The 15,094-nt window shown below is 44.2% G+C and overlaps 2 protein-coding genes and 1 long non-coding RNA gene across 4 annotated transcripts in view; 1 reads left to right on the top strand and 2 right to left on the bottom strand.

Annotated features, from left to right (window-relative positions):
• LOC118362784 (cation channel sperm-associated auxiliary subunit beta-like) overlaps nucleotides 1-865 on the top strand; it is a 45,051-nt gene extending 44,186 nt beyond the window's left edge. For both annotated transcript variants that reach the window (XM_035743388.2, XM_035743387.2), the window contains one exon: nucleotides 122-865. In XM_035743388.2, the coding sequence (XP_035599281.1) occupies nucleotides 122-343 (222 nt within the window). In that variant the 3' untranslated portion in view covers nucleotides 344-865. The remainder of the gene's footprint in view (nucleotides 1-121) is intronic.
• A 51-nt stretch (nucleotides 866-916) lies between these two features.
• Nucleotides 917-9,616, bottom strand: LOC118362204 (ankyrin repeat domain-containing protein 6). The gene is made up of 12 exons (XM_052485222.1): nucleotides 9,611-9,616; nucleotides 8,980-9,177; nucleotides 8,587-8,685; nucleotides 8,351-8,428; nucleotides 7,981-8,085; nucleotides 7,585-7,746; nucleotides 7,333-7,491; nucleotides 6,770-7,034; nucleotides 6,327-6,440; nucleotides 4,200-4,613; nucleotides 3,634-3,986; nucleotides 917-3,118 (listed from the first exon to the last, which is right to left on the bottom strand). The coding sequence occupies exons 1-12, from the start codon at nucleotides 9,614-9,616 to the stop codon at nucleotides 2,930-2,932; spliced, it is 2,142 nt and encodes a 713-aa protein (XP_052341182.1). The 3' UTR covers nucleotides 917-2,929.
• A 55-nt stretch (nucleotides 9,617-9,671) lies between these two features.
• LOC127913639 (uncharacterized) lies at nucleotides 9,672-14,530 on the bottom strand. Its single transcript, XR_008086295.1, has 3 exons — nucleotides 14,346-14,530; nucleotides 13,729-13,887; nucleotides 9,672-9,761 (listed from the first exon to the last, which is right to left on the bottom strand). It is a non-coding gene; the product is annotated as an uncharacterized LOC127913639 (long non-coding RNA).
• Between the last annotated feature and the right edge of the window lie 564 nt (nucleotides 14,531-15,094).

Raw genomic sequence — 15,094 nt, 5'->3', positions numbered from 1 at the left:
AGCTTTTATACTGAAGTCAGTAACGAATAAAAAAAGAGGAAGAGCAAGATAACCTCCGGCCCTCACCTATTTCTCTCCTTCCTTTCCCGCTCTCCCTTTCTCTCTCTTTCCATACGTGTAGATCTACGTAGACGAGCCTCCGCTGGCGTTCCCAACCCAACACCTCGTCAACAACATGGCAGCCATCATCCTGGGAGGCCTGCTGCTCTTTGGCTTCCTGCTCATATACAACGGCGTTGCCATGCCAACCAAGAGCAGCATCAAAACCCTCCTCAAGAAACACAAGCCCACCATCTCGCCAACCAGAACCCAGAACTCTACCACGACACAGGGACCCGAGTAGGATTTTACAGTTCGGCATTGTAAGAGTGTGTTATAGAGTTGTACGTTCCATTTTTAGCCTTTTAACCTAAGTTTGAGATGTAAATGTTTTTAGTGTTCAGATTGATCCTTTTTTCAAATGTGTGTTCCATGAAATTTGTATTTGGAAAAGATTGAAAGAAACTATCAAAGATGAAAAGGTACAAATGAAAGGAAAAACACATGCTCGGAGTGGGTTTTATTGGTTGTTGCTGTGTTTTCAAAGAAAATACAAACTGTAAAAAATGTTTTCACAAAAAGTAAACCAGGATTTGTTGCCATTAGGACTTTGTCAGATACAACCTACCAGAATATAATGTAGTAGTATCGCATATTATCTCAGGCCTGTAGGAGTAGTCGGGAAGGATCCATAAAGAAAACACATCACTCATAGTCGTGAGTACGTAGTAACCCATATTAAATTGGAATGCTGCATAGGAGCAGCTACAGTGGCTTGTGGAAGTATTCACCCCCCTTAGCATTTTTCCTATTTTGTTGCCTTACAACCTGGAATTCAAATATATATTTTTTTTTTGGGGGGTGGGGTTGTATCATTTGATTTACACAACATGCCTACTACTATCAAGATGCAAAAAAATAATAATTGTGAAACAAACAAGAAATAAGACAAAAAAACTGCAAACTTGAGCATGCATAACTATTCACCCCCTCCAAAGTCAATACTTTGTAGAGCCACCTTTTTCAGCAATTGCAGCTGCAGGTCTCTTGGGGTATGTGTCTATAAGCTTGGCACATCTAGCCACTGGGATTTTTGCCCATTATTCAACGCAGAACTGATCCAGCTCCTTCAAGTTGGATGGGTTCCGCTGGTGTACAATCTTTAAGTCATACCACAGATTCTCAACTGGATTTAGGTCTGGGCTTTGATTAGGCCATTCCAAAACATTTAAATGTGTCCCTTAAACCACTCGAGTGTTGCTTTAGCAGTATGCATAGGGTCATTGTCCCGCTGGAAGGTGAACCTCCGTCCCAGTTTCAAATCTCTGTAAGACTGAAACAGGTTTCCCTCAAGAATTTCCTGTATTTAGTGCCATCCATCATTTCTTCAATTCTGACAAGTTTCCCAGTCCCTGCCGATGAAAAACACTGCCGCAGCATGATGCTTCATTGTGGGGATGGTATTCTCGGGGTGATGCGAGGTGTTGGGTTTGCGCCAGACATAGAGTTTTCCTTGATGGACAAAAAACTACATTTTAGTCTCAACTGACCAGGGTACCTTCTTCCATATGTTTGGGGAGTCTTCCACATGCCTTTTGGCGAACACCAAAAGTGTTTTCTTTTTTTTTTAAGCAATGGCTTTTTTCTCTTCCGTAAAGCCCAGCTCTGTGGAGTGTACGGCTTAATGTGGTCCTATGGACAGATAATCCAATCTCCGCTGTGGAGTTTTGCAGCTCCTTCTGGGTTATCTTTGGTCTCTTTGTTTTCTCTGATTAATGCCCTCCTTGCCCGGTCGGTGAGTTTTGGTGTGCGGCCCTCTCTTGGCATATTTGTTGTGGTGCCATATTCTTCCATTTTTTAATAATGGATTTAATGGTGCTCCGTGGGATGTTCAAAGTTTCTGGTATTTATTCATAACCCAACCCCGATCTGTACTTCTCCACAACTTTGTCCCTGACCTGTTTGGAGAGCTCCTTGGTCTTCATGGTGCTGCTTGCTTGGTGGTGTTGTAGACACTTTCAGAACAGGTGTATGTATACTGAGATCATGTCACAGATCATGTGACACTTAAATATTGTCCACCTGTGTGCAATCTAACTAATTAAGTGACTTCTGAAGGTAATTGGTTGCACCAGATCTTATTTAGGGGCTTCATAGCAAAGGGGTGAATACAAATGCGCTCACCATTTTTCTGTTTTTAAATCTTTTTTCATTTCATTTCACCAATTTGAACTATTTTGTGTATGTCCATTACATGAAAACCAAATAAAAATCCATTTAAATTGCAGGTTGTAATGGAATAAAATTGAGGAAAAAAAACGGCAAGGGGGTTGAATACTTTTGCAAAGCACTGTATAAGCAATAAATGGGAAAAACAAAGGGGACGTAGCAGATGTGATATTTCATTTTCAAATGGGTTACAATTAGGTTAAGGTAAGGGTCTAACCAAAGACAATCTATTATATTGACAAGATAGTCGAGTGACCACTAACATTGGAAATTAGTGTCCTCAAAGATGGAAGCACTGTATTGTCTTTGATGGAATGCAGGCCAAAGGAGTCGAGATCAGGTGGGACTATTCTAGGCAATGAGAGGGCAGATACACGTGTGAACAAAAGGCACAACTCAGATTAAGTTTTATTTTTTTTAGGTTTCCGAAATGCCACATGCGTTCACTTATATCAATACATTCATAACAACCTAACCATTTTGAAACTTTTATTTGATCAAGTAAGCAATTCAAGTTTTTCTTATCCAAATTCGACTCATTGTCCTCCATAAAAAATTCCTCACTTTGCGGTCTTATTTTCGTGGACAGATTTTGGGCAAAGTAAACCCTCTCGCTTCATCTCTTCCTCTGCTCAAACTCATGATGTCAATCCGGTTGGCATCAACTGTCTGTGCTCCCATTGGTCATCCTGAGCTGTTCAAGCTCCTCCTCCAGGCTTCTAATTCGCTGCAGGAGTTCGGCCCTGTCATGCTGTGCCCTGAGCTCTGCCTGCCGCTTGGCATTCTGGATCTTCCTCTCATACCAGCACTCCAGCTGAGTGGACACTGTCTCAAAAAACGTCTGGGTCACCTGCAACAAAGATACATGAAGTGAGTGAAGAAGAAGTTACCCCTTCTCCACACACAACCCCTTCCCAGAATCCAAGTGAAAAGGAATCATTGGTCCACAGCCCACCAGTGTTGTAACTTTAATGTGTTACCGAGTTAATGTTTAAGTTAATTCATGGAGCTGTATCTAAAGATATTTCTTTACAGTTATTTACATATGTAATTGTATTGGTTAGTATTGAATTACGCTTTTGACTGCAAGTTCCAGAATGCCTTGCGACAGAAAAGTAGAGAGATAACGCGCTAATTATGTGCAGGTGCAAGTTATTAAGCAGACTTTCCGATAGCATCTTACCTGCATTGCTCTGTAGTATCTAAAGTTGTTAAATGTAACGTGAACAAGTATTATTACTAAAATAAGCTTTCATATCCAACCCGACATCCCGAGTCATTACCTTGAAGTTAGTTAATCTAAAAACCAGGGCAATGTGAAGCCATTGATATAGTATTCACCACAGCTATCTTGTCATCAGTTACCTCCATGGCGTGTAGGTTGTTTCTCTCCTGACTGAATGTGGGCTCAGGGGGTCTGTCCATGAAGAACTCTAGGGTCCTGGTCCCGACACTGGGTGGTCTCATCAGGCCGCGCGTCCTGATCCGGTCCCGGAGGTGCTTCTTGTGGTGCCAGCCATGGCTGTCCTGGCCCCGGCCTTGCTTCCGGTTGCTGGTGGGAGACTGGCTGCTGCTGGAGCAGCCATCCCAGATCAGCCCCGGAATGTGATTGTCGAGTAGTTCTGGATGCTGACACCGGGTGGCGGTAGAGCTCAGGAGGATTCCCGGGTGATGGCGGTGAGCTAGCAGAGGGAGAAGAGTAGTGTTCTGGTCGTCCTCTGAGAAGGGAGGAACGAGAAATGGAGCTGTTTTTTTTCAAGCTTGTGCGTTTTCTAAATCAGAGGTGTAGGACCTAGACCTACTGTCAACCCCACAACTTCATCACCAAAAATGTTGGGACGAGGTTAAACAAATTATTTTAGATTGTGACTTGATTTCTGGAACCACCTTCCCATGTCTCATTTTCATTTCATGCTCCTCCTAACACCCACCTGGTGATCTGTCCAGCTTCAGCTCAAAGTACTTCCTGCCCGATCCCTGGCCCTGCTCCATTGCCGGACTGTGTGGTGCATTGTGGGTGATTGAAGGCGAGGGTGAAGGGCATGGCAGCAGGTTGACGTAGTTAGCCAGAGAGCTGCTGCTGTCCCCAGAGAAGACAGAGAGCAGGGGGAGGCACTCTGAGTCTCCATCGTCCCCCACAGACTGCTCCACAGACGGTGAGGGGAGCAGCTTGTAGTACTGGGGGTGGGCTGGGAGGTGGAGGTCCATATCCTGGATCTGAGTCATGCACCACCTCTTCAACTCCTGGGTTGCTGCTGCCTGCTTGGGGTTTGAACCACAGAGAGACATAGAGGGGTCATTCCACAAATTGTGTGCCTTCTGGGTAGTGTAACTTTTGATTTCACCTCATTTTAACATTCTGTCATAAAGAGCACATGTTCAACTTCATAAAAAACGTTTTTTTCCTGGTGGTTAAAGTGGTTAAGTGGTTAAATACGAATATTAATATATTAAGTGCCTATTAAGTGCCAAATAGAGTAACAGGGTTGACTGTAACATGGTTGAGGATTTCACCTCGAAACAGCCATTAATCCTTGGGGTGGGGGAAAGGAGGTTTGTTGTGTGCAACAGGGAGAGACAATTGTAAGTAAGCTTCACCACAAAACATGTTCAAAAAGAGTACAACCAGCTCACCTGCTTTTACACTATAGTTTTACTATTAGATGTTACATTTTTCTTTAGAGAAAAAATAATAGTTTCAACACATTAAAATGAGAATTCAGGGACAAATTAATCACCAATCCCATCAACTAAATAATAATTTTCAGAAATGACTTTTGTCCAAGCAACAAAATGACTAGGGCTTTACAAACCTGGAGAAATGTTGCGATTAAGTGGGATGAAATCTTAGAAGTCACAAAGGAGGAGCATGGCAAAATGCTGAATGTCTTTATTCATATTAAAAATCTGATTTAATAAATTCTCCGTGTGGTCTATATTAAAAAGGCACATTAGCTAATTTAACAGCCTTTTTTAAATGTTTTAAATGGTGCACAATTTCTACTTAAAATATCAAAGGGACGCAAACCCAGGAGTTAGGATTGGGGTGACTGCTGCCTGTTTTGTGTGTGGACAACCAGAGAAACATGGGGGTTAGGGTGACTAATGCCTGTTTTGTGTGTGGACAACCAGAGAAACATAGGGGTTAGGGTGACTGCTGCCTGTTTTCTGTGTGAACAAACAGAGAAACATAGGGTTAAGGTGACTGCTGCCTGTTTTGTCTGTGGACAACCAGAGAAACATAGGGGTTAGAGTGACTAATGCCTGTTTTGTGTGTGGACAACCAGAGAAACATAGGGGTTAGGGTGACTGCTGCCTGTTTTGTGTGTGGACAACCAGAGAAACATAGGGGTTAGGGTGACTGCTGCCTGTTTTGTGTGTGGACAACCAGAGAAACATAGGGGTTAGGGTGACTGCTGCCTGTTTTGTGTGTGGACAACCAGAGAAACATAGGGGTTAGGGTGACTGCTGCCTGTTTTGTGTGTGGACAACCAGAGAAACATAGGGGTTAGAGTGACTAATGCCTGTTTTGTGTGTGGACAACCAGAGAAACATAGGGGTTAGGGTGACTGCTGCCTGTTTTGTGTGTGGACAACCAGAGAAACATAGGGGTTAGGGTGACTGCTGCCTGTTTTGTGTGTGGACAACCAGAGAAACATAGGGGTTAGGGTGACTGCTGCCTGTTTTGTGTGTGGACAACCAGAGAAACATAGGGGTTAGGGTGACTGCTGCCTGTTTTGTGTGTGGACAACCAGAGAAACATAGGGGTTAGGGTGACTGCTGCCTGTTTTGTGTGTGGACAACCAGAGAAACATAGGGGTTAGGGTGACTGCTGCCTGCTTGGTGTGTGAATGAACACCAGAAATACATGTCATATTTTCAGAAGATGTGGGTTAGTGAAGATGTTAGTTAGAGATGTTGTGAATACGTTTCAGACGTTATTACGAAGGGTGAATAAGGCCCTAGTTAAAAGGAGTACACTGTATAGAGAATAGAGTGCCATTTGGGATGAGGATAGAAGGTATATAAGGGTGTGGTTGTGCCATGTAATACCATACCTGTCTCCTCTGTGCCTCCTCTCTGCCCTGGGCAGCTGTCTGGTCCATCCTGTAGAGACACTCCATCCTCTCTGCTGCCACCCTCTCCTGGGTCAACATGTCCAGCACTTTGATCTGATCAACACAACGCCGAACAGCAGCTATCAGTTAAACAGAATTCATGGTTGCATCTCAAATAGCATTCAAAAGTGTCGCGTTATAGGGGGAATATGGTGATAAAAAGGGGTTGATAAAAAATGATAAAAAATAAAAAATGTTGTTGCAGCAAATCATGTCGGACATTTTTAAGTGGATATGACAAACTTTTAGAAGCCTTTCAAACCTCAAATACACGACATGTTTGCATTTCCTGCCGTGCAGGAAAATTCTCAGCCACAAAAGAGTGATCAAATTAAGATGCTACGTCTGTATGTCATTCATGTCATTTCCACACAAATGTCCACACAAATTCGAGTGGAGGTTTACAGGCTGTATTTGCAGTTTGTCTTTCTGTATGAGACAGAAAAAGCCATGTGTGCAACAAAATTGAATTGAATTGACTGGTAGCAGACAGGCCTGGTGTATGCTCTTGCGGTCCATCCTCCCAAGCCTAGTATAGACTTGCTCCTGAACTGTCAGCATCTGTGTCCTCATCTCCTCTTTAGTGGCGTTCAGCTCTCCCTCTAGCCTCTTGATCAGGGGCTTACAGTGGCAGCCATTGGCTGGGGCCTGACCAGGCGACACAATCATGTATAATTGTGATATTTGTTTTACATATTTTCTTTAGATTTCTTTCATTGGTTTCTTTCTAAATCTCTTATATTACCAATATCAACAGCAACAACAATACTTCTACTGTACTGTACCACTACTACCACTTCAGTTATGGACACCCCACCCCTAGGGTTGAAACATTTCAATAACTTCAAGAGGAAATAAAAAGTTGGTAATGGAATATTCTATCTGGGGTTTCACGAAAACCTGGGAATTTTGGAAATGATCGGAATTTTGCAGCGTGGTGACTGACCTGTTTGACATTGCCGTCCTTGTCGCGGTACAGGGTGTATAGCTGATAGGTTTTGCCGTTGTGAGGCGGAAGGGCTTCATCATGTGTACACAGTCTGCTCTTCCTGTGGAGTTCGGGATGGCCATTCATTCTTCTTCTCGGAGTATCCTCTGCCAAGGCCTGGAAGAAGGAGACTTCATTGTCCATTATCTTGCAGAGAACAGAAATGGTCTTTATCCTCACAACCCAATCCCCTGAGACACCCCTAAGCACCTGTTCTTTGAAAAGCTTATGTCTTCTCCTTCTGTGGTAAGGGCTGGTTGGGGTGACTGATGTTTTACTGTAGTGAAGGCGGTGGTGATGATGGTGAGGCAGCCCTGCTCTGCTGGCCCTACGCTCACTACCGTGAGACGCCTCAGCCACATACCCACTGTCCTGATGAAGGAAACAGCCAGGAGGCAGAGGTGAAGGAGAAGATAACTTTATTGTCCAATTGTACACAAAGGTCCATGAAGGTTCGACTTCCGCTTTACCCCAACCCAATAACTCAAGAGGCACAAATAATGTAAACATCATATTTAACACTGGGTTGGCATCCCGCCGTCTACTGTCATCAATTTTTTGCCTGTCAATATACACCACCTAATTTTACCCCCAGACAGCCTTTACCTTGTTGGGCAGAATTTCTTCTCTAGTGACAGACTGGGTTCTGCGTTCTGCTTTCAGCCGGTCCCTTTTCTTCCTCACCGTCCTTTCTCTAGTGAAACAGTGAACCTGACCAAAGCACAGGAGAGTAGAAAACTTCACAGTCCAGCCAAGGTGCATAAAATGAAGAACAGACTGGATTACCGACTGGAAAAACTGACTACTCATCGAGGCGATGGGTAATCATCTGCACTCTTTATACTCCTTAATAAACTGTCACCCTTGGAGGGAAATGTAAGTTCACTAACAGGTGTTTTGATGCCAGAATCAGCTCATAATGTGTATCAGATCAGTGTGTCATTGGTCTATGTCCAAAGAAACATCTCATGCTGACCTGAGGAGCTCTGGCCAGCAGGAGTGACACGTCTTTGTGGTTGTAGTCTCTGGCCTTGTCCAGGGCAGTCTTCCCTGCCTGGAACACACAGCAATTAATTGAAAAGTTGCGTTGCTGACAAGGTCCCTGCACTGTTGACAATGCTCCTTTTAAATGCAACCCCCCCTATATAGTACACTGGTCAGAAGTACAGCACTGTATGGTAATAGAGTAGCATTTGAGATGCATCCACTTACGTTGTTTCGTGCGTTGCCGTCAGTCCCTGCCTCCAGGAGGAGCTGAACAGTTTTCTTGTGGTTTAGGGCAGCCGCCACATGGAGAGCAGTGTCCCCTAGCTGGGTATAGGAAACAGACAGGTGACTAACCCTAACCCTATCCCCTAGCTGGGCACAGGGAAGAGTTGACTATAGGTGTGAGAGCAGTCAAAGGAGCCCACCCCCCCAGGGTTAGGGAGGATAAGCTGATCCTACATCTATGTAAAGGTTACCTCTACCCAGAGTTGAGCAGTCACTGACTGGACACAGTCTCTCACTAACTGGACACAAACTCTACTGTGGCATCAAACTAAACAAGTAATCAATGACGTGAAAGGAGCTGTTATTAACAATATAAATCAAGCTGGGACCTACCTGGTTTTTCGCCGTAACAGAGCATAAGGCGTCCACCAGAATCTTGATCATGGCCAGGTGATTGTAGCGTGCTGCCACATGCAAACAGGTGTCCCCCACATTGTTCTTGATGTCTGGTCTGGAGCCTCCCAGCAGCAGCACGTGGGCGCTCTGAGTATTGGCATTCTGACAGGCCAGGTGGAGAGCTGTGTTTCCTGCCTAAGAACAAATACACAGCCTAGTGTGGCAGAACCGAGCCGTCAAGGTGGAAAGTCTGTCGATGTGCCCTTGAGCAAGGCACTTAACCTCTCTGGGATAGGCGGGACAGTCGCGTCCCACTTGGCCAATAGCCAAGCTATAGTAAAAATACTATAAAAATCTAACTCATTAAATCACACGTCAGATACCAAATTATACCAAATCAGGGGCGCCGTACTACTATGACTGACCCTGTGAAACAACACTGCACCTATCCGGTGTATGTGACACATTTTTTTTATTTTTATTCCAGCGACACCCTATTATAGTGCACTACTTCAAAAGGAGTGCACTACATAGGGAATAGGATGCCATTTGGGATACACCCTGCCAGTGGCATGAAAAACCTGTCAGACACCAGACAGAAAAACATTTCAGTCCTAATGATTTTTACCATCATTGGTCACAGATCTAGACCTAGCATATTCACATTTGAATTGCTGTACCTTGTTCCTGGCGTGAACGTCAGCTCCAGACTTGACCAACAGTTTGACTGACTGACGGAAGCCATGCCATGAGACCTCATGAAGCGCCGTGTTGCCGTCCTATCAGAAACAGCGAGACGTAAAGCACTGTCATTAGAAGGAGTGAAACATTTGTTTTTCTAATAATGTAATTTAATTCATATGTCCGGACCTCATATAGATTGCTAATTCAGTTCAGGTACATTACATTCCTCCCTGTGTTGTGAATGCTTGTATTTTTGGCCCTCCTGTACATTAAATAAAGGAAATGTGACTTTGTCTTCAGACTTGAAGATTCAGTGACATTTCAGTAACATTGCTTCAGATTCCTCAACATTTCATGAGACATTCAGAGTCTGTGTCCCACGTGGCGCCCTATTCCCTTTATAGTGCAATACATTTGACCAGGGCCCATGGGGACCTGCAGTGTATTCGGAAAGTATTCAGACTCCTCGACTTCTCCACATTTTGTTACTAATTCTAAAATTGACTACATATTTTTTTCTTTCCTCATCAATCTACACACAATACCCCATAATGACAAAGCAAAAACAGGTTTCAAGAATGGTTTGCAAATATATTCACAATAAAACACTGAAATATCACATTTACATAAGTATTCAGACCCTTTAGTCAGTACGTTGTTGAGGCACCTTTGGCAGCGATTAACAGCCACGAGTCTTCTTGGGTATGACGCTACAAGTTTGGCACACCTGTATTTGGGGAGTTTCTCCCATTCTTCTGTGCAGATCCTCTCAAAGGATGGCGCCAACAGAGATTGTCGCCTCGCTTCGCGTTCTTAGGAAACTATGCAGTATTTGTTTTTTTATGTATTATTTATTACACTGTTACCCCAGGAAATCTTAAGTCTTATTACATACAGCCGGTAAGAACTATTGGATATAAGAGCAACGTCAACTTACCAACATTACGACCAGGAATACGACTTTCCCGAGGCGGATCCTCTGTTTTGGACCACCACCCAGGACAATGGATCGGATCCCAGTAGGGATCCTATTTCAGGGGCTGAGTCACTGGCTTACTGGTGCTCTTCCATGCCGTCCCTAGGAGGGGTGCGTCACTTGAGTGGGTTGAGTCACTGACGTGATCTTCCTGTCTGGGTTGGCGCCCCCCCTTGGGTTGTGCCGTGGCGGAGATCTTTGTGGGCTATACTCGGGCCTTGTCTCAGGATGGTAAGTTGGTTGTTGAAGATATCCCTCTAGTGGTGTGGGGGCTGTGCTTTGACAATGTGGGTGGGGTTATATCCAAGACAGCCTACAGGGAGCCTACAGGGAGCAGGTGAGGGCCCTCGGAGTGTGGTGTCAGGAAAATAACCTCACACGCAACGTCACCAAAACAAAGGAGATGATCCTGGACTTCAGGAAACAGCAGAGGGAGCACCCCCCTACCCACATCGACGGGACTGTAGTGGACAAGGTGGAAAGTTTTAAGTTCCTCGGCATACACATCACGGACAAACTGAAAAGGTCCACCCACACAGACAGCGTGGTGAAGAAGGCGCAGCAGCGCCTCTTCAACCTCAGGAGGCTGAAGTAATTTGGCTTGTCACCAAAAACACTCACAAACTTTTACAGATGCACAATCAAGAGCATCCTGTTGGGCTGTATCACCACCTGGTACGGCAACTGCTCCGCCCACAACCGTAAGGCTATCCTGAGGGTAGTGAGGTCTGCACAACGCATCACTGGGGGCAAACTACCTGCCCTCCAGGACACCTACACCACCTGATGTTACAGGAAGGCCAAAAATATCATCAAGGACAACAACCACTCAAGCCACTGCCAGTTCTCCCCGCTATTATCCAAAAGGCGAGGTCAGTACAGGTACATCAAAGCTGGGACCGAGAGACTGAAAAATAGCTTCTATCTCAAGGCCATCAGACTGTAAACAGGCATCACTAACACTGAGTGGCTGCTGCCAACATACTGACTCAAATCTCTAGCCACATTAATAATAAAAAATTGGTTGTAATAAATGTATCACTAGTCACTTTAAACAATGCCACTTTATACAATGTTTACATACCCTACATTACTCATCTCATGTATATACTGTACTCTATACCATCTACTGCATCTTGCCTATGCCGTTCAGCCATCACTCATCCATATATTTATATGTACATATTCTTATTCATTCCTTTACACTTGTGTGTATCAGGTAGTTGTTGTGAAATTGTTAGATTACTTGTTAGATATTACTGCATAGTTGGATCTAGAAGCACAATAATTTCGCTACACTCGCATTAATTGATGCTAACCATGTGTATTTGACCAATACGATTTGATTTGAAGCTCTGTCAGGTTGGATGGGGAGCATTGCTGCACAGTTATTTTCAGGTCTCTCCAGAGATGTTTGATCGGGTTCAAGCTGGGCCACTCAACGACATTCAGTGACTTGTCCCGAAGCCACCCCTGCTTTGTCTTGGCTGTGTGCTTAGGGTCGTTGTCATGTTGGAAGGTGAACCTTCTCCCCAGTCTGAGGTCCTGAGCACTCTGGAGCAGGTTTTCATCAAGGATCTCTCTGTAATTTGCTCCGTTCAGCTTTCCCTCGATTCTGACTAGTCTCCCAGTTCCTGCCGCTGAAAAACATCCCCATAACATGACGCTGCCACGACCATGCTTAACCGTAGGGATGGTGCCAGGTTTCCTCCAGATCTGACATTTGGTATTCAGGCCAAAAAGTTCAATCTTGGTTTCATCAGACCAGAGAATCCTGTTTCTCATGGTCTGAGAGTCCTTTAGGTGCCTTTTGGCAAACTCCAAGCTGGCTGTGAATTGCCTTTTACTGAGGAGTGGCTTCTGTCTGGCCACTCTACCATAAAGGCCTGATTGGTGGAGTGCTGCAGTGATGGAAAGTTCTCCCATCTCCACAAAGGAACTATGGAGCTCTTTCAGAGTGACCATTGGGTTCTTGGTCACCTCCCTGACTAAGGCCCTTCTTCCCCGATTGCTCAGTTTAGCCGGGCGGCCAGCTCTAGGAAGAGTCTTAGTGGTTCCAAACTTCTTTCATTTAAAAATGGTGGAGGCCACTGTGTTCTTGGGGACCGTCAATGCTGCATAAATGTTTTGGTACCCTTCCCCAGATCTGTGCCTCGACACAATGCTCTACAGACAATTTCTTTGACCTCATGGCTTGGTTTTTGCTCTGACATGCACTGTCAACTGTGGGAACTTATATAGACAGGTGTGTGCCTTTCCAAATCATGTACAATCAATTTAATTTTACACAGGTGGACTCCAATCAAGTTGTAAAAACATCTCAAGAATGACCAATGGAAGCAGGATGCACCGGAGCTCAATTTCGAGTCTCATTGCAAAGGGTCTGAATACTTATGTAAACACACTTCACAAAATAGATGGCATCAAGAGGCAGGAAAATTATGTGGATATATTGAAGCAACATCTCAAGACATCAGTCAGGAAGTTAAAGCTTGGTCGCAAATGGGTCTTCCAAATGGACAATGACCCCAAGCATACTTCCAAAGTTGTGGCAAAATGGCTTAATTAAGGACAACAAAGTCAAGGTATTGGATTAACCATCACAAAGCCCTGACCCCAATCCCATAGAAAATGTGTGGGTAGAACTGAAAAAGTGTGTGCGAACAAAGATGCCTACAAACCTGACTCAGTTACACCAGCTCTGTCAGGAGGAATGGGCCAAAATTCACCCAATTTATTGTGGGAAGCTTGTGGAAGGCTACCCAAAAACTTTGACCCAAGTTAAACAATTTAAAGGCAATGCTACCAAATACAAATTGAGTGTATGTAAACTTCTGACTCACTGGGAATGTGATGAAATAAATAAAAGCTGAAATAAGTCATTCTCTCTACTATTATTCTGACATTTCATATTCTTAAAATAAAGTGGTGATCCTAGCTGACCTAAGACAGGGAATCTTTACTAGGATTAAATGTCAGAAATTGTGAAAAACTGAGTTAATATGTATTTGGCTAAGGTGTATGTAAACTTCCGACTTCAACTGTATTGGGACAGATCCAGATTCAGAGACATTTCTCTCCCTCACCTTGTCCTGCAGGTCTAGAGCGCAGCCTCCCTTGATGAGTCTGTCTATGATATCACTGTTCCCCACCATGGCTGCTCGGTGGAGGGCTGTCTGGTGGCCCTGTGATGACAGAAGGACATGGGCTTTGACTGCCTCCCTGTCACTCATCACTGCTCACTACTGTCAACACAACACACAGAATACTAACGTTAAACATACACTTGTACGCATGGACGCACACATGCATACACACACACACAAATGCATGCACGCACGAGCACACACATCACTAATGTGCAACCCAACACACAACATACATTACACACTGAGGTTAAAATGCTAAAAATGCTATACTCTATCTCAATCACAAAAATAGTGCATCAACCTCCAACACGCAATCTAAGATAGAAAGCCATTCATCTCTATCATGTAAAGATAGTGTAATGACATGAACACCTAATCTGGGTAACAAAAACATGATGTCATAGGGATAATTGTTTGCTGTATCAGATCATCAATAATGATTTCATTCTTTTTTTTAAATAACATCAAGGACAATATCTAATGGTCGATATGATGAATATATTTAAAATCTAAATGGTCAATATTTTTCATCTGATCTGAAAGCATTGTTTTACCTCATCCAGGATGTCCGTGTTCCAGCACGATGTATCCCAATCCCAGATTGACCCTTTAAAAAGGTCAGGGTGCAGCGGTATGCCTGAGAAAAGTCAAACAACAAACCAACGATTGATGGGCTCAATCCAAATACGTAATTATAAAAAATATATAATATGCCCTCTCCTTACAAAAGGCATTACAGCATTGTCGTAGGCAAATAAACATCGACTGAAATGAGCTCAGCTAGACTGTAAACTGCAAATAGTCACTCACTCCTCACACAACTGTAATCTGCTGCTCTCGGACAGAGTGCCCGCAGCGTGTGCATGCGTGTGCACATCCACGTGCATATGTACATGGTCATGTGTGTATGCCAGCCAGTATGTGCATTGGTGAGTACGTATTTGTGTGTGTGTGTGTGTGTGTGTGTGTGTGTGTGTGTGTGTGTGTGTGTGTGTGTGTGTGTGTGTGTGTGTGTGTGTGTGTGTGTGTGTGTGTGTGTGTGTGTGTGTGTGTGTGTGTGTCTACGTACGTATGTGTGTGCCAGCTAGCAGAATTAAAGGCAGTAAACAACCCCATGTATAATCCACAGGGGGGATGCGGAGGAGATCCTGCTAGCTGGCTCTGCTATCTATCTGTTACAGATACAGGCTGGGAGTGGAACACAGAGCAGACAGGGAGCAAAGAGGGTTAAACCCTGCCCTGATACCACCACACAACTGCTCTGCCTCCAGACCACCCAGGAGTATAAGCTATAGGCACAGAA

This window comes from Oncorhynchus keta, chromosome 29 (assembly GCF_023373465.1).
Source record: "Oncorhynchus keta strain PuntledgeMale-10-30-2019 chromosome 29, Oket_V2, whole genome shotgun sequence".
In the NCBI taxonomy this organism is placed as follows: Eukaryota; Metazoa; Chordata; class Actinopteri; order Salmoniformes; family Salmonidae; genus Oncorhynchus; species Oncorhynchus keta.
The sequence above is the reverse complement of the archived record's forward strand: the minus strand, read 5'-3'. Positions and strand labels throughout refer to the sequence as shown.

Bases quoted from the DNA above. Each gene is read 5' to 3' on its own strand.
- LOC118362204 (XM_052485222.1), bottom strand. The intron at 8,686-8,979 runs GTAGGTCCCAGC...TCCTATACCCAG, and splicing joins CTGTTACGGCGAAAAACCAG to CTAGGGGACACTGCTCTCCA. The intron at 7,747-7,980 runs GTAAAGGCTGTC...TTCCTTCATCAG, and splicing joins AAGAAATTCTGCCCAACAAG to GACAGTGGGTATGTGGCTGA.